General features: G+C 40.8%; 1 protein-coding gene across 1 annotated transcript in view; it reads right to left on the bottom strand.

The window, feature by feature from the left end:
• The window catches only part of pde2a (phosphodiesterase 2A), a 172,568-nt gene extending 149,825 nt beyond the window's left edge, over positions 1–22,743 (bottom strand). The window contains exon 1 of the mRNA XM_085245343.1: positions 22,435–22,743. Coding sequence (XP_085101469.1) covers positions 22,435–22,493 — 59 coding nt within the window. The 5' untranslated portion in view covers positions 22,494–22,743. The remainder of the gene's footprint in view (positions 1–22,434) is intronic.
• Between the last annotated feature and the right edge of the window lie 1,539 nt (positions 22,744–24,282).

Here is a 24,282-nt window from a genome sequence, read left to right as displayed (position 1 = left end):
CCTGACGTGCAAAGTCATTTGTCAACATTAGCTTTCTAAAAGGGACAGTTTGCTGATATGCAAGCAACTGGCATTTTACACAGGCGGTGTCATTCATTATTAATAGCTGTCATGGAAATATGGACGGAGGGAGGGAGGACGGGGATAAAGAGAAAGAAGGAGCATCATAAATCAGTCATGAAACCAGGAGCTCCACAAAATCCAAAATCTGCTTGCCAAATTAAATTATTACTGATTACAGTGTTTCATCTAATATCCATGGCAACGTCCTTGTAGGATTTTTAAAACATCTTCAGCCATCAGGAAGTGAAAAACAGCAGGTAATGCAGGAGCAGATTAAATTGGCAACCAAATCTGATTACATGGATCACCTGCCTACGGGATAAGAGTGCTCATGGATGTGAAGTTAACCAACGGATGAAGGCTTCATAACGAGAAATTTGTGTTTACAGAGGTGCACAAACGAAGGGCGGATGGGTGACTGGTTCAGGATGGAAACCACAGCGTGTCAACTCTGATGTCCTGTTGTCGGTCAATTAGGTTTCTCCCTTCTCTTCTCTAATGGGTCTGTGTATCCTTCCTGATGGAAAGCTAATGGGAGACACACCTAGCAGCTGGCTTCACAAGATCAACACGGCTATCGCTCACACACACACATAAAGACACACACAGACACGCATTCGTATGCACACTTTGACAGGAAACGGTTTGGCGGTTCACTGGATAAACTCGGGGTTATTGGACAATAGAGCCTACTGTAATGGCCTTCTAACGTCTCTATCGCCTGCTGCACACATCACCCTGCACCACATGACATCCACTGCATAAGTGCAACTGTTAGGACACAATATACGGTGACCACACAAAATACTGCTACCTGATGACCATAAGAATGTCTGTCGAGACATCTCAGATCTAGTGCCAGTGGACAGTTGCACCATCATTGTAGATTTAGCGAGCGCCTTGCTATGACTAGTAAAACTGAGTCACCCACGAGTCGAAGCAAATACACTGCAAATACACACTGATTCATTTACAGTTCGTTGTTCTAATTAAGAACGATATTATAAATCTTAAATACATACCCACACTACACTATTTTTTGGGCTGTGATTTTAGTCCACGATTAGGTGGTTACTAGGCAACATTATACTATGCATGATTTAAGTTTGGTTTGTATAAATGATATGCTTTTGTTGTTAAACTGAATTAAATCATATGCTTTAATAAGGTGCACAAATGCTACAAATAAGTCATTTTAGCCCATTGGTAAGTGGCTGGCAGGCAATATGATAACATCAAAGTATTCGGTATAGATAAGAACCTTCAAGGGTTCAAGAGCAGCTGTGATCATGAAGAGATGGACATGGTCAGCAACAACACTCAGGCTGTGGTGTTTAAATGATGATCAGTTGATACTTAGTGTGTCAATAAAATATCTCCCACATGATTACATCACCACCATCAGCTTCAACCACTGATGCAAGGCATGATCCGTGCAACCATACCTTGGTTGTAATGAGTGGATATTTGAGCTACTGATGTTTTCCTTTCAGCTTGAAGCAGTCTGCCCATTCTTTTCCGACCTCTGATATCAACAAGGCATTTTCACCCAGAGAACTGCTGCTCACTGCATATGTTCTCTTTTTCAGGCCATTTTCTGTAAAACCCTACAGATGGTTGTGTTGGTAAATCCCAACATACCAACAGCTTCTTAAATACTCAAACCAGCTCCAATGACCAAGTTTCTTCTTTATTCGGATCCTCGCTTTGAAATGTATCGTCTTGACCAAGTCTGCAAGCCTGAATGCATGCATGGTTCATTTGCTGCCATGTGATTGGCTGATTAGAGATTTGTGCTACAGATATACCTAATAAAGTGACCACTGAGTGTACATTATTGACAACTTGCTGGGCTTGTGTTCAAGCCTTATAAAAGCATATGATAACTGTGGCTTCACTACATCATTGCAGCACTGAAGAAGTGTCCGGTGTCAGCTTGTAGCTTCCAGCTGCCACTGAAAATCACTTACAGCCAAGTGAAAAAAACTTGTGACTTGCTTCTGGACTGCTGGGGTGAACACAAAGGAGGTCACCGAGACCACATTACTGTAACCGGAAAAAAATTGGCTCACTGAGTCAAAGATGTGACAGCCAGCTCAGAGTTTGCCAAGCTGCGGATAAGCCACTACGAAAGTATGCGAAAACTTGAAGTCTTCTAGCAGAACTAGAAGAGTGCAGTATGTAACCAGGCACTGCTCATTCCCTGCAAATACAGTCCTAACAGTGAAGCACTGTGATGACAACTGTAGGAAGGATAGAAATGCGGCCAAATAGGCAGAGGTCCTACTGAAGCCATGAAAACCTGTTCCAGAGGACACAAGACTAATTGCTAAGTTTGGTTAAGGAGCCCAGCTAAATTATAGACACCACAGGTTTTTCTCAATTGCTCAGGCACATTTCTTGCAGTGCTTCTGAAGCTCTGAAGACACATACACAAAGGTTAATAGTCTAACACAGGGTTACCTGGAGAGAACCAAGAGAGAAAAGGTGCAAACTCCACTGCATGTAACTCACAGAACACCTTAAACTGATTTGCCAAAATTAGGTTTTTGTACCAATTAATATTTTTTTGACACTGAAATGAGAAGCTAGTTGCAAATTGTTTAAACCAGTGTGGTAAAAGTCTTTATCAATTATTATAATGACAGAAGAAGATTAATTTTAGGAGAAAAAGGTTTTGTATTTTATTTTATAAATCAAAAGAGCACATAACATGTACATGCATTGTAAGGGGAAACTGGTTTTGAATGATTGACAGTTACATCTATGACTTTTGAGCAGAAATGGATGCATAAGGTTCTTTATAATTCTGGACATACCTGAGCATCATGAAGATGAACTCTTAAACTACATGCACAGTCTTCTGCAGAGTGAACATCAAATATCCATAAGACTAAGCAGCCGTAAACAATAATATCACAGAAGGCATCTTGTACATTTTTGACAAGATTGTCCCCTGTTATAAATCTCAACAGAGTAAAACCAGAACATACAATCCCCTGAACTCCCATGTTTCATATATTGCACTTTCCAAGTCCTGAGAATTGAAGAAAAATGTAACTTCCACTGTTCCTTTGAGTTTTGGTATACTAGGATAACAGCAATTATTAATAGGTGTGATTGCTTTCTGCACACAGATCCACACCTCATCTGAAATAACTGTCACCTTATGTTCCTTATTTTTTATATCTGCTTTCTCACATTTCTTATTAGAGTCCTTTTGCCCACCATCTGTCCTTCCATTTTGGGAAAGGCCAGCCAGTGTACATCTGTGAATAAATTGAATCCTAACAGCACAAAACAACAGTAACACATAACAAGATGGAAATGAAAAGATGGAGACAGTCAGGATGGAGGAGGGAGACACAATATTGGTGCTGGGAGTGGTAGGAGATGAAGAAGGGATGTGAAAACATGAGATGAGACGAAGCGAGAGGAGTAAGTGTGAGAGGGAGGACGGGAAAGAGAGAAAACGAGTGGGGGGGCTTTTTGGTCTCAGTTGTAATGCATTATGTATCAGAAATGGGCAGACCAGCAGGAAAAAGCATATGAGGTAGTCTATTCTCACATGGTCTAGCTTGTGAGTGTGCGTGTCTGTGTGCACTTGTACGTCTGTGTTTGTGAAGACAAATTTGAGATTTAAATCTTGGGAATGAGGAGGCACTTTGAGACGTACACCAAAGGGCTTCACCAACGTTAAGATGTGTTTTAGAGTCAAGTTAAAGTTAGGCTTAGAAAAGGAATATCTTATGCAAATGGATGTATGTACGGGTGTGAAATAAGAGCAGTGGAAATTTATATAAGATAAGATAAGATAAGATAAGATAAGATAAGATAAGATAAGATAAGACAAGACTTTATTGATCCCACAACGGGGAAATTTTTGCGTCACCTCAGCTCAGGTACAGATATCAGAAGGAAATACAAAAATACAAATAAGTACAATCAATGAAAAAAAGTAAGATAATGCACTATATACAATGGTAGCATACACAGTATGTGATTATGGATATGGTTGGAAATATGGAAGACATAAACTATGTAGCTTGATATAGCTATTGTACCACTACTATTCCTATTTATAGACATGTACACACACACATGTACATACTAAACATACATATGTATACATATACATACATACATACTTGCACATGTCCATACACATGGAAGGTCCATTATGCATGAAGTGGTGACCGTGGATGTTCAGTGTCCAGTGACTTATGACATCGTGATTGAGGAGTTATAGAGTCTAACTGCTGTTGGGATGAATGATCTGCGAAAGCGCTCCTTCCTGCAGCGAGGGTGTTTCAGTCTCTGACTAAAGGAGCTGCTCAGCCCCCCATATGATGCATTTAGCAAAGCTTTGCATCAGCTGTCACCTATGTATCTTCTGCCAGCAGAAAACTATACATGTAATTGTAGTGAAGGTTTAATCTAATTGGTTTCTTTCAAAGTAATCCCAGTATTTCTCAATCAAATCACATTCCCAAACCACTGTAGACAAAAACAGAGAAATACAGCTGCTAGGACCACACTCTGTTGGACAAACATGTAATCTCAAAAATAATTGAACAAACTAGCATTACTTAAAATGTAAGGACATTGAGTTTTGTCTACAGTAACTGAAAAGCATGCTCTGTTATACTCTCATATCCAGTTTCTTTGCCTTGAGAAACTCTTAGGTTGCTTTTGCAGTTTGCTTTGGGTCATTATTCATTTGAACCGTTAAGCGGTGTCCTGTGGGTTTTGCGGCATTTGATTGAATCTGAGCAGAGAGTATGTGCACTTCACATTTCATCCTGCTACTTCTATCAGCAGCCACATCATCAATCTGGTGATCTGGTTCCTTTAGCAGCCGTAGACGCCTATGCATCGAACCGGAGCTCGAACCGGCAACCTTCCGATTACAAGGTGAACTCCCAACTCTTGAGCCAATGTCATTGCCCAAAGGATGAATGTCTGCTTCATTCATCCTAACCTGTCCATGTTGTTGAACCTCTTTAATTAAAAGTGAAAGTCTGCACTTCAATAGTATCTAGTAAGTATTTGCCAAAATAAGAAGATGCCAAGAAAAAACAAACCTCAACCCAGTGAGCTAAACTGGTGGTTTAGGTTGAACAGCAGCCCATATATCATATAAGACATGGGTTCAAATTCCCCCCCAGGCCATTTGCTGCTTGCCTTCCTCCTGTTCCCTCTCTCCCAGCTTTCCTGTCATAACAGAGGCTAAAAAATGATGCGTAAATCCTCCTGACAAGCACTGAAATTCAGAACAAAGGCATAGCAGAGGTGAAATGAGAAACAGGATGACAGTAAACCAGACAGCTATGATGTTATGTCTATCTATGTCTTTGTGTGCTTGTTTGCGAGTGTGTTTACAAAGTGCGTGTTTGTCTGTCTGTTTGTGTGTGCTGGCTAGAGGCATGATGTGGGACAAGTGTGAAAGGTAACCAGTTGGGGTCATTGATGACAGAAAGAAGAAAATGGGAAAAGACATGCTGACAGAAGTATTTAGAACTACAGGAAATCACACAATAAACACGCAAACACTTAAACTGACAAGACTACACAAACCGAGGAACGTATGTGTCTTGAGGTATAAGAGGTTATGAGAGATTCAAATATGGAAATTGTGTATGCGCTGTCTCCTTAGCATGTAACGAGCATATCGTAATGCTGCTGCTTTAACAGCCAATCAGACTGAGTAAACACTGTCTGAATGCAAAGGAATATAATCACAAGCCTGCCAAACTCTCTCTCTCTCTCTCTCTCTCTCACACACACACACACACACACACACACACACACACACACACACACACACGCTCGTTGTCATATCTTGGTGAGGACATCTCATTGACATAATGCTTTCCCTAGCTGCTTACCCTAACTGTAACCATCAAAAATGATTGCCTAATCCTAATCCTAACCCTCAGCCTAAACCAAACCATAACCTAATTGTAATCATGACACAAAAAACACATTTTGAGCCTCAAAAATGCTTTCAAACTCGTGGGGACGGGCATTTTGTCCCCATAAGTATAGTAGCATGCCAATTTTCTGTCCTCACAAAGATGTCTAAACACACACACACTTCTAATTAATATTAAAATAAAGAGTGCATTACTCTGCGCGTATGTGTGTAATCTCTTCTTTAACCATGTTTTTGCCCAGGGCAGATTGTCTTCCTACTAGAAAACAAGCAACAAGCAGAGGTCAAGGACGACCTTTGTCTGGAAGCAGTTTATGATTAGTGTGTTAGATTCACATGTTTACTAAACGGTCCAACAAACAATGTCACTTTCCGAGCATAGAAAGATTCAGGATTTTATTCTCGTAGCAGGCCCATCTGGATTAAACTCATCCTTAATAAAATGTATACAAACGTGGAGCGCTCTGTATTGGTCAAATACTCTTTGAAAGACACCCTGCCAAGACTTGTCATGTGTTGCATCCATCTCCACCTATTGATACAAGTTGCTGGATATGAATTTGTATTTATTTTTTCTACATTATTTTGTTTTCTCTATTTTTTAACATCCACTTCGATCCCACATGTACTGACTCATGCCCATGCACACAACGTCAATATACTATCATTTGAGAATGCTTAGAAAGAAGTCCATATTTGGTGGATGGAGGGGAGTTTATTGGCTATCATACCAGAAATCCAAATTCAAGTCATACACAACACAGAGTTTCACAGTCTAGTGTAAGATCAGGTTTCGGTTGAAATACAGTTGCTACATCCTTTAAAGGTTTGTTTTCTTGGTTGCCGTGGTGATGCCTCCGGCTTTTTCGAAACAAATATGTGTTTGTGACAAGAAACAGATTTCGTATTGAAACATGTTACTTACAAACTCATGATCACTGAAAAACAAAAAGTGCAACAAGTTGTGGAAATGAATACCAAAAAAAAAGATTGTTTTTATGACTATTTCACAAACTGTAAAGAGTTTGGGCTGCTTTGTTCAGTTCATGTTTATTAAAATGAACCATACTTTATCCAAAAGGTTGCTAACACTTTGTTTTGTTTTTTATGTTTAGCGTTCCCTTGTAAAATGAATTATTTGTGCTACATTGTTCATTTATGCATTTATCCAACATAAATGCATCGGATCTGTGCCACAGCTCAAAGAACGCCACTTGATTTACACTTCTCTTTAAAAGCTTGCAATGTAAACACTTAGCATTTATTTCAGTCTTTATGTTGCCTCTGAACTTTAAGAGCACTTAGCGACAGCGTGATTTACATAGCCGGCTAAGAGTTTACATAATGTCCTTCCCGTGTTTTTAAAACCTGCGGTTTTCTCTAAGAGGACACCCCGATGTCCTTAGTCTCCTGATGTTGTGTGACACTCATTGCATAATCCCAGCTCTGTCTGCAGCTTATCAACACTAGAAAGTTTTTCCTTTTTACCTGAAAAATTGGATTTTTATCTCTCAGTTAAATCAGAATCATCTTTGGTCTTATCTATTTATATAATCCTTCTCGCTGTTTCATTTCTTTTGATTTATGTTTTAGTGGTTGCGTTATGCATTATTCTGCTAAAAGGGGTTCATTCAGCATGTGCACCACAATCTTCTTTATACACTTTTTTACTTGAGGGATCAATACTGACCTTATATGCTGTTATCTCCATGCTGCCTTTTAGCCATTTTTCAACAGACTCAACACTCAAAACTACTTTAAAATCAACCAAGTTCTTCATAGGTCGACTTTCATCTCTCCTTCATCAATCAAATCACTAAAACAGCCAAACTTCTGCCAAACTTTTGATTCTGATGAGTGAAAATCATCATGTTTTCATCCTAATCAAAAAGACAAACTCCACCTCCCTCCCTCAGCTTGCACTGAAACACAGCTGACTGCAAACTAATGCCACACTAGTTTGACTACAGTGGCTGGAAAGCTCATTGCTCACACTGAAAGCCTTACACAGCTTAAGTAATCACACTGTGGATATCCCAGCTGGAGGATCTTAGTCTGTCTTCTCTTTAAAATCCCTCCTCAAAGCATATTTTAATGCGACAGGATTTTTATGATCTTTTTTGAGTCTTTCATATTTAACAGCTTGTTTATTGTCTCAAGTTTAAGCTTTTTTATTCTCTTTGAATTTTTTTTTTTTTAATGCCATTGTCTTGGCTGACTTTCCTTTTCATTTTTGGCACTTTGTTTTATAGAAGGCGTACAGTGACACTACTGAGGGATCCAACACAGCTGTAAATCACTTTATTATGTCTGGAAAAGTGCTCAAAAAGTCAAAAAATGATTACTAGTAGAAGCAGTAGCAGAAGAAGTACAGTATATGCATAATCAAATGCTTTTAGTTGGACTACCTACTGTAAGAATTAAAAAGAAACCATTAAGGCCGTCCAGCTGGAAACTGTCCCAGCTGATTTTGGGTGAAATGCAGGGTACACTCTGGGCAAGTCTCCAGTCCATCACTAAGACAAAGACAACCATTCACTCTCACAACCACACCTACAGCCAAATTAGCGTCACAAATTAAGCTAACAAGCATGTCTTTGGACTGTGGGAGCAAACCCACGCAGCCACAAGGAGAACGTGCAAACTCCACACAGAGAGGCCACAGTCTGAACCCAGAACCTTCATGCAGTGCCTCTGGGCTTTTATTTGGACGTTACCTAGATTACCATAAAGTTCAACAGAATCATTGCTCATGCCTGATAAAATAGACTAAAAACATTCTGCTGGCTTTGCTCAAAAACAAGGTTTTAGAATCTCTGTCGAGCTAGAACTGCCCCATACATTTCAATTCAGGAGTTACTCGAGTGTCATGTCTGTCTTTGATAATGTATGTGGTCTGATCTTTTTGTTTCCATTTGGATCAAAGATTGTGCCCTTACAAAGAGTATCCAGATTTTTAAAAACAGCGTGAGGGAAACATTTGATCTGTCCCAAGTATAACAGCCGTATGGTTCAATCTGTCTGACAACTAAACCGTTAGCTATCGGTGTAGCTGCGGCCTGAAAATAAAAGAAATGAATGAATTAAAAAGAGAGAAGAAATAAAAAACCTCCAGAAAATTGCTGTGCAGCTTTGCCACATCTGTCACACACTTGTCACGGAGCCTTTGATGAGACGCACACGGACTCAGTAACAGCCACGTTCTAATGAACAAACGCATTCGCGTCGTGCAAGACAGATCAAAGGAGGAAAACACCACATCTAGGACAACAATGCTGAATATAATACCCCTATATGTGGGGTAACCTGTGACACCATTAGTTGCCAAGCAACCTGGGCTACCCTTTGGATGAAACACCTGCCGTTCGTCTATCAAGCCATCTGAGCAGCCCCTTCTTCTCTCTGACACACCTGTCTCCCTGTCTTTGTCTCTGTATGGCAGGTGGCATGATAAGGGTTGAAAGATGGCGAGACAGATGCTGAAAAAGAGAAATAATGAAAATGAATTTGACATAACTAGTAAATATCCAACGCTGATACAAGTCCACAAAATAATCTGAGATACTAATCAATACTAAAAATTATTATTAGATTAGACACTCGTTTGCAACAGTATTGATGCCGTCAGTCCTCCAGTGGACACTCGAGTTCACACAGCCTCTAATTAGAAGTATTTGACATTTACAACACCTTAGGAGGAACTTAGGAGGTCAGTAAGGAGGTCAACAATTCTGATGTTTGAACAGTAAATGTTAAACTGATTGGCACAGTTAACACTTAGGAATAAGCTGATAACCACAAACCTAGCCTCAGGGAATCACAAGCTAGTGTCAGTCCCCAAGCTCAGATAATTGGGAGGGTCATGCCAGGAAGCGTCAAATCAAATCAAATATGGTGGCCCATCTGCTCTGGCAGCCCATGTGGAAATACAGGAGCAGCCAAAGGTATCTTTATCTGATAGCAACCTTAGCCGCATGTTATCTTGAAGATACTGGCTAGCAGCTATGACAAACAATAAAACACTAACCTTAATGTAGGAATTAGGTTAGTCCTGCCCATCTGTAATGCTCTAATGGGTCGTGTTAATTTAAAGGGCAAACACAAATATTTAAAAATTCTTAAAGTTCAAGATTTAAAAAAAAATTGTCATCACCTAGACTTAAAAAATCACCAAATATCAGGAAATAAATGGGGCTCTGGCTAAACACATTTTCACAGACTAGTACTGTTCTAATCCTGATTAAAAACAACTATTCCTCTTGATTTTATCATTTTCCCCCCATGATATCAAAAATGGCACTGAGTATTTTCCTGGGTATTGGATTCGAGTTTGGAATTCTAATATCATCACAACCCTTGTGTGCACTAAACCCTGAGAGACTAACAGCAGTTTCAGAAAAATGGTGAACATACTGGACAAAATGTCATCCCCACATGCAATTATTGTTCCAAAGTGACAAAACCTGCACTGAACATCACAGGAGAACTAAAGAGGGACTTCACAGCTACCGAGTACTTTGCAATGAAATATTTTATACTTTGCTTTTAAAAAATGCAGTGTTATGTTTACGTAATGATGCACTAAAATCAGCGAACAATCGTGACAAATAACCGTGTGCTACTATATACACTGCAGTAAGAGTAAGACAGTTAACAGTTAAGAGTTCATGAGAATAATCACCATGTTTCCACTGGACAATCGCCATAAAATAGCAGCACGACTCCGGCTGAAATGTGTGTGAACTCTTGCCAGGTTTCATTACAAATTATTGCAGGATACAAAGTACCGTGTGCGTTCATCTTTAGTGTGTTTCTCCAGGTGTGTATCTGTGCAGCAAAGACTATGTGCAGCTGATCAATAAGAAAAGCAGTCAGAGAAAGCGGCACAGTAACACATGCCACTCTAGACTCAGCACGACACAACAACACCGATAGGCACGGTAACAACATGACATCAGCATCCATCCGACTTCAACACACTGCACCGATACAGTGTGTATCATAAAGAAAACACTACCAACAGGGGAATATGTTTAAAGAGCAACATTAAACCAACTTCTAAAACGTTTTCTAAGTCAGCAGACGCAACAGAAACAAGTGTGGATTTACATCAGGATGAATATCAGCAATAAAGCTTTAGCAACGATAATAACGCTTCCAACAGCAAGTAAAGTGATGAAGCACACAGAAAACAACGAGCAAATCAAATCAGTTCACCAAAATGCTGTGACAAGATTAACCACGGTGCTGTTTTACCTGCACAAGGAGGAACACCAGAATGTGGGAGGGCTGATGTCTCCTGGCTACTCTGTGAACTTCTGAATTTTTGAGCTGTGTGAAATGTTTTTTGTGTCCGCTGGTTTAAGATTCATATATTATTTACTTTGGTCATGTTGTGTAAATTTAAACCTCCTACTTATTTTCAGCAGCAGCTTTGAATAGTCACTTTGATTCCACAGGAGACGATTCTTACTAATACCATGTTTGGGAGTCCAAAACATTTAAGGGAGGCCCATGAACAAACTCTAGTGCATGACGGTGACGTGTGACAAAGTCCTTTTATTGTAACAACTAGGGTTGCCAACCGTCCCTTAAAATACGGAATCGTCCCGTATTTAGAAACAAAAGTACACGTCCCGTATTGAGCTAATAAGGGACGCACTTTGTCCCGTAATACAGTGAGAATCAAAAGTAGTCTATAAATGTTAATGGAATTAACGCTTTGTTTGAAAACATAATTCCCAGCCCCTCTCCTGCTTTGTGACCAATGAGCTGACAGCACACTTATGACAATTCGAGTATGACAATTCAGATTACCGCTCATCTCATTGGTCGAGGAAAGGTCGCTTACGGAGAAAATACCGGAAGACAACAGATGACCACAACAAGAAGCATGGCCAACAGGGAAACAAATGCCGTCACTGCGGTGCAAGTCTCGGACGACAGTACACCTAAAGCTGGGCAGACACTGCGATTTTTTCAGTCGCGTTATTCAGCTCCTGCTCAAACTGCACGATTGACTCGCAGGGGTTAGAAGTTGGTAGGTCACGATGCAGGTCTCACACTATACCGCCCGATGCTCTGATGCGACCTGAGTGCTCACACTGTGCGTCCATAAAATTAAGGTTATAACAGAAAATCTGTCGCTCGCTCTCTCTCTGTCTTACACTCACACAGACACACCACCACCATCAACTTTGCTAAATTGCTAATGAAAAACATGATCAGGCAGCTGTGATTTAGCAGCGATGTAGATCCAACTATTTTCACGGTTGTTGTGGTCGTGATAATTTTGTGAGGCCACATCGAAAAGGCTCGGATGAGCTTTTCAAAGTTCTACAAGTTGTGCCTCCATCGCTTGTGTCCAGATCACACGCTGCACAGCCGTGCTGCTCCGTCTTTTTCACGGCGTTTACGTGTTTGCGCGCGAGCAGTGTGAGCGGCTCACGAGCGATTGATGATCGGGAGCTGGTCGTGAGGTGTTAATCACTTCTCGTTACCCCACGTATACTACACGACGCACGATGAAGATCACTCAAAAATCGGCTCAAAATGGGCCTAAAACCGCACAGTGTGAGCCCAGCATTAGAGTAGCAATGTTTGTTCCCCCTCAGAGAAAGGGAAGAATGGGAAAAGGAAAACACCTGGCTGGAAAAAGTTAATATGGGCATGTGCAGTGAATATCAGCGCTATGTGGCCAGAAGTGTGATAATATAATTTATTTTGTGTAATAAACAACTGCAAGGATAGATGATTACAACAAATAGATGACTAATACATAAAAGTAATACATAGATGAATAATGATGATGAGTTATGATGCGTAATCATGGGAACAAGCGGGTTTTCAAACGGGAGCAGCTGATTAGCATTAGAAAAGCTGAAATAATACCTCAGCTGAAGCCAATTGTACTAAATGCACTAAATGTGCACTGTTACAAGAATATTTTTCTTTCTATTGTTTTCTATTATTTTAAGTTAAGCAGGACAGAGTTCTTTTAAAGAAAGATTTACTTATATTCTCAAAAGTTAAGCATGACAGGCTTCTGTTTAAGAAAGAGACCTGTTTTACTGTGTTAATGTTGTCATTTTGAGCTAAAAATAAATGGCTAAATGATCATTTGTTTCACATGTGTTCATATCACAAAGAATACACATCTACTTAAATCAAATTCAAGTCAAAGGGTTAAAAAAAATAATTTCACACACAAAAAAAGAGCTAGAAAATTCACCACACTGGGAAGGGTGAAGACAACTGGGTCGCCCGGCCCTGGCCACGAGGTGTCCCTTATTTATTTTTCAGGGAGTTGGCAACCCTAGTAACAACACCTTCAAAGAGCAAACCTGTACTTCCTCAAACTACAAAAGAGTGACAAGCTAAAAGATGAACCAAGATAAAGTGTCAGCCACCACTGATCTCTATGAACGATATCTGCAACATGCAGCATCTGTAATGCAAGGGCAAGAAACCTTCTGGATTTAGTTTACAGTCCACTACAGTATTCCTGTCGACGAGTCATGAATTCGACTAGGTTGCATGCAGGTAAACAGTCTGTTGGAAACCAAATGAGAAATCGCATGTCAAAAATATTTGCTATCATCTGATTATGATTTTTCTTTTTTAAGTGTATCTGCATTCTTTAAAAGTGATCACAGACAGACCCTAAAAAACTTGGCTGTTAATACGAGAGATGAAAGGCCCAGTCACACAGGCCAGGAGACCGCTCACTGACGCCGATGTGTATTCCTTAATCACATCAAGTGGTTGCTGTTGCAAAGAGTTATATGATGCTGCACAAAACCAATCCTTGCATGAAAGATGCTGGCTTGTCTCCAAACATTTGCTAACTACTTGCCAAGCAGTAGTCACATGTAAAGGCAACCACAATGAGTTTTTTGGTGCAGCCACTGATTTCACTTGGCAACGACAGGAACCTCCAGCAACCAGTTATGCAACCAGGGAATGCAGAGGTTTTTTTTGAGCAACTGGAGGTTGCCAGAGGGTTGCTGACTGGTTTGTGGGCCTGTTTGCCTCAGGCAGTGGAATTGCACAACCAACCCAGAAAAGCTTTAGCTCCCCTTGGAATTAATTCCCCATATCTATGGAAGTCTTCTAGACGATTGACCATGTTTTTATCATAAGCTATTAATTAGTTGTGTTGATGACAGCAGAGAGTACGACCTAACATGTTTGTCCAAAAGTCAAGATGTGGTGACAGCGAAAACAAAAGCAAGCATGTAGATGTTTACAGTTCTCTGTCCCGAGACCTGCAGAGAACATCTGCTGTCTGATAGGGACAGTGTCAGAAATACACTACATTGCCAAAAGGATTCACCATTAGGGCTGGGCTATTTCATACCGTTCACGGTAATACCGGTGTAATTTTGGGCAATGATAGGAAAATAAAATATCGCGATAGAATATGGGTAAAACGCGCATGCGCAGTGCCTATGTTTACATACGCACATGGCGGCGATGGAGAATGAGAAGGGTGAAAGTGGATCGTTGAATGAAACGGATGAACCAGAATTGGTTTGTTAAAATGCTGCAACTTCAGTGGTGTGGAACTGGTTTAGCTTGCGTCCGTCAGATATACAACAAAGCACTATTTTTGGTAGCGCATGCTAGCAGGCCGTCGTTATTACCGTGTTGTTTGGAAAATACGGCACACTTAAAATCAATCCTTTGATTTATATAACTTTAATGCACATTAAAAAACAGCTGCTTGTTTAAGTGCAAATACATTGATGGGGTTTTTTGCACTAATAAAGTTGTGGAGCTGTAAAGTAATTTGTCTAGTGTCAATTATATCGTCAGTTATATCGTTAACGCAAATTTTAAAATGTATATCGTGATAAATATTTTTGGTCATATCGCCCTGCTCTATTCACCATCCATCAAAATCCCTGAATTCAGCTGTTCCAATCACTTCCATGGCCAAAAGTGCATCAAATCAAGCACCAAGACATGCAAACTAGTTCTACAAACATTTATGAAAGAATGGCTTGCTCTCAGCAGCTCTTTGAATTCCAGTGTGATTCCATGATAGGACGCCACCTCTGCAACAAGTCCATTGTTGAAATTTCCTCGCTACTAAATATTCTACAGTCAACTGTATTATAACAAAGTGGAAGAGATTGGGAATGGCAGCACTCCGCCATGAAGTTGTGGCCACATAAAATCCCAGCGCAGGGTCGACGAATCGTGAGGCACATAGAGCACAGAGGTCAACAACTTTCCAAAGAGTCAATCGCTACAGACCTACAAACGTCATGTGGCCTTCAGACTAGTTCTTTCTTGTGCCTCTCCCATTCCTTGTGAACTTTACGGTCACTCCCGTCCTTATTCTGGTTATGCGCATGCATAGGTCATCCACATTCACCAAAGCGGGGTTGGGATTTTGCACAGGAGCACGTTTGTAGTGGTTGAAAACTCCTCTCCTCTCTGTCTGAACAGAAACCTGACAGACACATTTGCAAGGCTATAAGTTACGCTTTAAACTCAAATACCCTAAAGTAATCTCAGTGCATTCAGGCACTGAAGTGTTGCACGGGAACACAAAGTCTGAAACAAAAACTGCAAGTGTTAAAGCCATCTGCCAATACTCCTTTAGCTTCTTGCCACGACGACGGAGGAGACATGATAGCGTTTTCTAATTAAACCAAACCTCTGTGCCACAAACACAGCTGCCTCACCTCCCGCCTTGATCTCCTTGGGGAGGACAAATACACACAAACACACCACGATTGTACCCGCTGACAAAAACACTCATGCACACAGTTGTGGTTGTCCATTTGATTACTGACAGTGAGACAGCTGTAACCATTCATACACACACACACACACACACACACACACTTCTAACTTGTATACACACAGAGTTGTAAACACACTCGCTGTCGTAGACACCTACACACACACACCTGTCTGTGGCAACAGTACATAGAGATAAGGAGGCTGACAGGAGCTGCTGGAGCCAAAGCTGGGAACCATGGGGGCTGTCAGCGTCATTTTCCTGTGACACCTCCAGGCTCACACACACACAAATACACACCACACACTTGATGATATTGTATTGACTTATATTCATTTCCTGTCTGTATTCTTTCCATAACTGGCACAAAATGCACCTACAGAAAACCCTCCTCTAAAGTCAACCTGCTTTTGCTTTAATCGGCATGAAAAATGACACCATAGCCCAGCTGAAATTCTACCCTCCACCTTTAAAATAACTCCTCCTAATAAGGTGTAAGAAACAGTCACCATAAGAGACCAGATGGAAAGGTTTTCTATTCCAGTGCAGACCCCACAATAGAAAAAAAAACAATGATGACACACAAACCAAGAAAAGTTCTAGATAAATAATGTTCTACAAACTCATACGTACCATGGAATGGACCCTCAACCACCTTTGTCCATATAATAATGAATGCAAAGTCATAATAAAATTATAGAGGGGTGTCATATCTTTTAAGATATTGCTAATTCACACTGCTTTGTGCTACAAAACTGTAGTGAAAATCATGACTTTCTTTCACTTTCAGCTTTCAGCTACGTGCCCACTCCCTAAAACCTAATCAAAATGACTCTGTATGCAACTAGTGTGTGCAAAGTTGACGGTTATTTCTCTACTCTAACTAAACTACATGATGTTCAAATGTCTGCAACACTCTTTATTTACATGAAAAGTCTGCGAAACTTTTGCAGGATGCTGATTCAAACGGTCCTTGATTCTAATGTGTTTTTATAAGTGATTTTGGTCTTCGATTTTTAAAAAGGTATATGATTATGTGTTTATTTATGTATTTTACTCATGCTCACATGCCTCTGAATGTTTGTTTTTGTTGACTTATTGAATATGCCATCAACCTGCCAAGGACTACAGATGAAAATGAATCTGTGTGGCTAAACCTAGCATATTTACTCGATGAATTTAAGTGCTCGTATTAATTAATATCTATTGTCCCTTTTAAATAAACATAAACATAAACTGAGATAAATTGATCTCAGTTGACTGCAAAATGTTAGCAGGACTAAACAAACATCGGCTCATTTAGCAGCTCCGCTTGGTTAATCATATTCACAGATCCATTTTTACGATAAATGGCGATTTTGCGGTCTATCAGTTTATATAAAACTTAGTGAAGGCAGTGAGGGAGTGCAGGGTTTTCTATTGGCTGACATGAAATAGACTTCCTCTCTGTTACAGTGACAGTTGTATGACATCTAATTACACAGATTACGCTGTTTAACATTAATGTTGAATGGCTTGTAACTAAATTAATGCATCCCATCTCATTCTTTCAAGCTTAAATACACACACAAATTAAAATACATGCCTTGTTATTGTGATTATTGAGGGCATTGAGTTGAATCCATTCAGAATAATGAAGTAGCTCAAATTCCCTTTCACAGAGGCATATAGACGTGCTTCTGTGAAACTCTTCTTCAGTGGCTCCTTGTTAAATCCAGAACTGAATTCAAAATCATTCTGAAACCTGCTCCCAGTTTGGATTTGGAGACAGACACCCTCTCTACTTTCAATGTTAGGCTTACAACTTTCCTTTTTGACAAAGGATATTATCATTAGTTATTATTTATCTCTAGGGCTAATTACGCACACCCCACTTTTCAGTTATTTATTTGTAAAAAATGTTTGGAATCATGTATGATTTTCGTTCCACTTCTCACGTGTTCCACTTTGTGTTGGTCTTTCACGTGGAACTCCAATAAAACTGATTCATGTTTGTGGCTGTAATGTGACAAAATGTGGGAAAGTTCAAGGGGGCCAAATACTTCTGCAAGCCACTGTATATGTGTAAATCTGTGATAAAACAAGGTGTTTGAAGCCTCTTATCTAATGTGGGTTAGGACAGGGTTCATCTCCATGCATACAGAAAATGAGTGGATGAACAGATGGATAATAACTGCACTACAGTCTTTATGATTGTTTTGTGCCAGTTTACAAAAGTCATTTCAGTTTTATTCAAAGCAGGGAACTCATTTTAAACAGAAAGCTGCACAGAGCAGAGAATTCTTACTCTGTCTATTTAGCAAATTAAAGGCTTTAATAATGAAAACCAGCTGTGTTTACAGGAGGAAATCGTGTATAAATGTGAATGGAACCGGTTCAGTTTACGTTCAGTAAACTCGACATCATTAGAGAAGTGCAGTAAGTGAACCAGGGTTGGGAAGATATGAGAGCAGTGCTTCCCGTGATATATATTTCAATGATAATCTCAAGTCAGAGAGTATCCCCTTGACAATATTAAGACAGGTTTCCTTACAGTATGGGCTTATGTGTTTAAACTCTTCTTTAATTAAGTTTATGTTGATCTAGTTTGATGCCTGAGTTTGTTATGGCCAGAGGTGCAAAGCTGACACATGTCTCTGCAATTAGGAACAAAACACTTTAGCAGTTATTGAATTTACTGAAGATCCAAACCCCAAATCACAAAGTTAATTATACAAATATGCAGATGCAAGATTATGTAACTTAACATTTATGAAAAACCTGCCACTCATGATGATGAGACAATGATTTTTAGCCAGTATTGGGGTTCTTGTATTTCCTGTGGAAAGCAACTAATTACACATTTTTTTCCTGCCTTTCTCTGTAACACAGCGTCATATGGCTGGCAGTAAATACTACGCTGTTAAGCCTTGCATACGGCCACATTGTATAAGCACAAATCCTAACAAATTCTGTATCAGCACAGAAGCAGCCTTAGCGGCACGTCACAGAAAAGGTTGTGCTGACAGTGATTGGAAATGGGTCGTCTCTGCTTCTATTTTTTGTTGGGATTCAAAATTCGGCTGCGTGTCTGGGGTCTGTGCTTACTCGGTTTAAACATCTCTGGATCTGAGGATCTGATTGCCTTTAGAGGTGACAGGAGAGGTGAGGTGGTGTTAGCAACTATAGATATGCCAGTTTTTTACGGCTGTTGCGCAGTTTCCTTTGGTGCAATAAATTATAAATAATGTGCACATCTCTTCATTTGAAAGTGGTTACACTGTCGAGGATATTACTGTGACATCACATATGCAAAACCCCTGTTATGATGTTTCTCTGTTCACCCATAATGCAGATAATTAAAGAACTTATGCAATTCAAGTAATCACATAATCGTTTGGATTGCAACTCTGTGATATGCAATAATGTGATGATGAATGTAGGAACTGCAATGTGCTACACACTCCCTGCAATCTGCTCATGATTCTTCTTTCTTTCTAACCTTTGACCTCTCATAATTCAACGCTGCACCGAAGCTTTAACAGCTCCCTCGTAATACTGTAGGCTTTTTCATGCAGATAATGAGAGCAACCAATTATTCATTCACTTTAATATTTCAAGCAAACTTAACTCATTAAATTTACACCCTAGCTAAAGGACATAACATTATTTTTGTGCAGCACAGGTAATGGTTTCATTTGTTAAGCGAATAAAAATGTATATCAGCAGCTCATGCACAGACTACATTGTACTTTTTGGATAAATGCTGCTGCATGAAATCCTGGAGACGGGTGAGGGAATCAAAATATGGTTAAAAGTCAGAATAGAGAGTTTTTAAGCCAAATGTTTGTTTGTATGTTTTTTGCTGAAGCGCACATATTTAGTAGCTACACAAAACCACACAAACATGTGCAAAAGCAAGCAAACAGTGCACACAAAGGTTTGTGCCACTTTCTCTTTGCCTTCACTTTATCTGCCTGTTCCCGCTCTGTCTCTTTTCTCTGTCTCTCTCTCTCTGAATATTTTAGTATTGATGAGCCCATTACTGATGATAACACAGTGCAACATCAGCATCCTTTCTCCCTCTCCCTGTCTCCCTCTCTCCAACACACACACACACACATGCTCACTCATCAGGAGTCGGGTTACAAGTCTGCCTCTGCTGTGTACTTCTGTGCATTTCGCTGTGAGTGTGTGTGTTCAGCGGGAGGCTGGGGGAATCTGACTGCCTGGCGTCGCTCCAACAAACTGCACTATTTTTCAGGCTGGATACCATTCACGTGCACACCAGCTGACGCACAGATACACACACACAGGGGCGATGTGTGTCAGCTGTTAAAATGATAACAGCGAATAACCAAAGTGCACTGAATGCGAAGGTGGCTTCCTAAAAGGATGTTTAGAACCTGCAAAACACTTCAAGTAACGTAACGGCGCATGGCACAAACATTAAACACAGAGCGGCGAACGATTCGGTGGCAGCGTGCATCTGATACTGTAGAGCGCTGTCACTGTGTCAGATGATGAATAACTGCCTCTCAAAGCAACGATCCAGGAATCCATACCTCTGAAAACCCATCACAATGACAAAAATGCAAAAGCCTGCAGATGTCTCTCTCAGAATTTTCAGCCAAAAGCGCTGCATTTGATCTCAGCACGCAGTCGCAGGAGGCTCACATCCCAACGGGTGCAGGCATGACATCTGCTTTTCTGTATTTTGTCAAAGTGCCACACTTAATGACCCCCTCAGATCACCGGTGTGCGCTGTCAAACCTGCTCGAGCGTGAGGGAAGCAGGTGAGACCAGCTACTGAATCTAATTGTATATCAGAGATCACTGACATCCATGTGGCACATTCATTATTCCCACAAACTTCTGGCTATAATCTTTTTTTTTTCCAGGAATGGCCAACAAACGCTCAAAGTAAGAAGCTTAGTCTTCTCTGCGGTGAGGTGAATGAAAGTCATTATCCTCCAGTGATTTCCTTTATTGAGTTTAAACCAATAATGAAGGAGGGAATAAAAGCCATTAGAGGATTTTTTTTCCAACTTTCAGACAGAGCTGAAATTACTATGAGGGAGATTTTACTAATATATGTGCAGTCATTGTAAAATGACATCACTGGGTTATTATCCACAAATGATCTTATTCAGTTACAAAGGAGGCGAGGGGGGTGGGGAGTTTTATAAAACACACAGTGTGCTACGGATGCCTTCCTTGGGGAGAAGTCCTTGCTATCTGATCGGTTTGCTCATGCAGTGTCACTTTAATTTGAGAGCAGGCTTTGTGAGCTTACACAGTAAACTTTAATTTCAGACGGCAGAGAGCTGGTTCTACGTGAGGACCGCGCTGCTTTATTAACTAACATTTAGATAATCATTGAGCCCTGACATTTAAAAGTTCATCAGTGTTCAGGCAGGTGTCAGCGTGAAGACTCACGTCAAACAGACAGAGGGCAAACAGCTACAGCACACAACACAATGAACTCCAGCACAGCAACACATCCAGCTGAAGCAATGATTAATACACGACACGACAAACACTGTATGCCAGACAAAACTAGGATGCGATACTGGGCTGCTACATTGGATCAAATAGAGCAGCCAATTATTATAATGATCATGTCAGCCTCCTTTGATCCAGGGCTCATCGTTGCCTTCCTGTGAAAGAAAAAAAAAACATCTATCTTTTTTAGAAAGTAAAAAAAACAGCCTCGGGAACGGGAATGAACATTAACTCTGAAAAAGAGCCCCGGTTTAAGCTCTGTGATGATGTATTTCAGGGTTTCAGCAGACAAAAATCTGTACAACAGAAGAATTTATCTCAAAAAGGTCGGGGGATTTCAAACATAATTTCCCTTATAAGGCATTCTCTATAATGGATTTCAAAGTGGCAGATAATAGCTTTATAGATGAGTTATAAACCGCATCAGATGTGTGTGTGTGTGTGTGTGTGTTCATTCTTTCTTTTGAGTAGGCTTAACATGTCAGCAAGACATAAAGGCATGCAGAAAAAGTCAGAAACAGATATCTATGCAGTTGCCAGAGAGCCTTTTTCCAGGTCAAAGGTTGGCTCCAGTCACTCAGTTTTTCCCCAACTTGTCGACCCCCAGTTGCACTTATTTTAGTTCATCTTAAAACCTGGCTAAATTACTTCTAAAACATTAATAAAGCTGTTAGCAACAGCTTATAAACCATTTACGAAGGGTACCTTATTAGAAAGACAGGGCAAGACTATCATTAATTCTAGATCTAGTCTGCCCTTAAAATATGTTTTTAATATCATAGTTTTCATGGAGAGAATCCAGTTAGGAGGCATATCACGGCTGGCGGTGTATTTCTCCCTGTAGGAATATTAGAGGAAGAGTAGCCCATCAGTGTAATGTCATGATTTCCTGGAAGATACAAAGGGGCGATAAGGTCACCAAATTCCCTGCGGGAGCAGTCAGAGATCATTTTGGTGACGTGACGGTGATTTTGTGTGCGGGTTTGCACTGACAGCTGCATGCATGGTTCACGTGTGGTCTATTACCGCCGCTGTCAGTGCGGAGATTGACACCCTGCAGGTCGCACTCACACTGCTGCTACTACTACACACACACCACTCAGTATTTGGCTCGCTGCTAGACGCCATGTGTTTCCACAGCGGAAGAGTGGCAGGCAGCTTCGAGATGCAAACACTTATCAGAAACACTCGCACTTACATCTCAGAGGACGGCGGCTGGCTACGGCAGAGGAGCGCGTGTCCGCACGCTTGTCCCATCGCGCATCCTGCCTCGCGCCTCTCCGGTTTGCCCGAACAGCTGCAGCTGGAAGCAGGGATCAGCCCGTGCGCGAGTCTCTTAGGCCGGGAGGGGTAAAGGAGGACGGACCGACGGATGGGTGGACGGCTGGGTGTGTGCTTCTCTCTCCTCACCCCCCAGTGCGGTACGCCTCTCTGCGATTCCGCTGTCCGCTGCTGCCTCCTCTTTCGAGCTCTGACAGCGCGCGGGGATTGGTCGGGACCCGGTAACTGATATATGAGCTGTGGCGAGCTGGGATATAACAGCTGAGCAGAGAGAGAGAGAGAGAGAGAGAGAGCTAACACATGGAAGCGTCCACGAGAAAGACGCGTGTGGCTGAGGCACGTCACTCGTCCGCGTGCGCTGAAAAACAGTCCTTCCTTTTAGGCAATGCCCGCTCCCTCCGCGAGCGCCGGGCGATTTATCCGTGAAAATGAAAGTTGCATTGTTGTGAATATTTAACTTTTCACGGCGTGTCCCCACTGCGCGCGCTCATCCTCCAAATCGTCCTTCGTAGAGTACGGGCTCCTCCGGACACACTTGGAAATGTTTTCTCTGCACTTCTCAAACAGAAGACCTCACGGTTTTATTGGAAAACACTCGTGTGTCTGTGTGTGACAGGGGACAGGTCTCAAGGTCCAGATCTTTTTCTGCCATATATGGCCCTTCCAGTACACTCACGGAAGGAGCGATGCGGAGCTTGACGGGAGCACCGGGATTGTTTGTTTACGTCCAAAGCCTGTAAATGTGGTGTCAGGTGTCAGCAGTTTAACATCTCAGTGCTCAGTTATTGTTGCCTCATATGTTAAAGGAAGTAAGTAGTTTGTATAATAATACAGCCCCCTTCGCCTAAAACCACATGTCCGCATGTGTTTGCAATCATTTTGTCTGATTGGTCTTCTACCGGAGGCTGTGTGAGCATGAAGACACCGTGACTGATTGACACATTTGTGGTCTGTGTTTGCTCAGTTGCATATGTGCATCTTCATCATCGTCATGATCAGAACGACCAATTAAACATCTGTGTGAATGACCAGGATTTCATATCATATCAGCTACAGGGCCTAGCATCGATCTACATAGTAGTAGGGCTTTCTTTGAGTTTTGGTGCGTGGCGCTATTTCTGTGTTTACATCTGGATTGTGTTTGCTCCTGTTTTATTATTTTTGCTCTGGTCACGAGAACTCAATATATAATTGGCAAAACTGCAGTCTGTTTGTATAAGTAAAGATAGTCGTATAGTCATATATTAGATCAAACATTGTTACTACAATAAAACAGTGAAAAAATGAAATCTGTAACTATTGATATTAATAATTTGTCAGTTATACTACACTGGTATGCAAATATGCACAATGTGAGGACCTCTGAGCTTGAATACAGTACGGTCACCATTAATGATACAGTTATGGTAAAAATATAAGGACACCTTCTGTCAGTTCTAAGGTTTTACATAACAGGATATAACAAAAACAGGTAAATACAGCCTCAGATGAACTACGGCACATGACATATATACAGTTCATATATTTTACAAGAAACTAAGCAGAAGCAGTTTGTGAAGAACTAGTTACACCCTTACTGCTTCCATAGGAATTAAGAGGGTAAATAACGGCCAGGTGCAAATGCAAAGAAGCTGCTGCACCAAAAACGTGAGAGTGATTGCTTTAGTTGCTAGCAGACTGCCACAGTTGCCTGTAGTTTTTCATGTCTGTCTGCAAAAAGCCAAGATTTAGTAAAAACTAAGAAATTGGAGATTGTTTACCTTCA

The sequence above is a fragment of the Mchenga conophoros genome, linkage group LG14, assembly GCF_057382185.1.
Source record: "Mchenga conophoros isolate Kocher_MC1m ecotype Shallow Benthic linkage group LG14, M_conophoros_male_GT1.1, whole genome shotgun sequence".
Lineage (NCBI taxonomy): Eukaryota > Metazoa > Chordata > Actinopteri > Cichliformes > Cichlidae > Mchenga > Mchenga conophoros.
The sequence above is the reverse complement of the archived record's forward strand: the minus strand, read 5'-3'. Positions and strand labels throughout refer to the sequence as shown.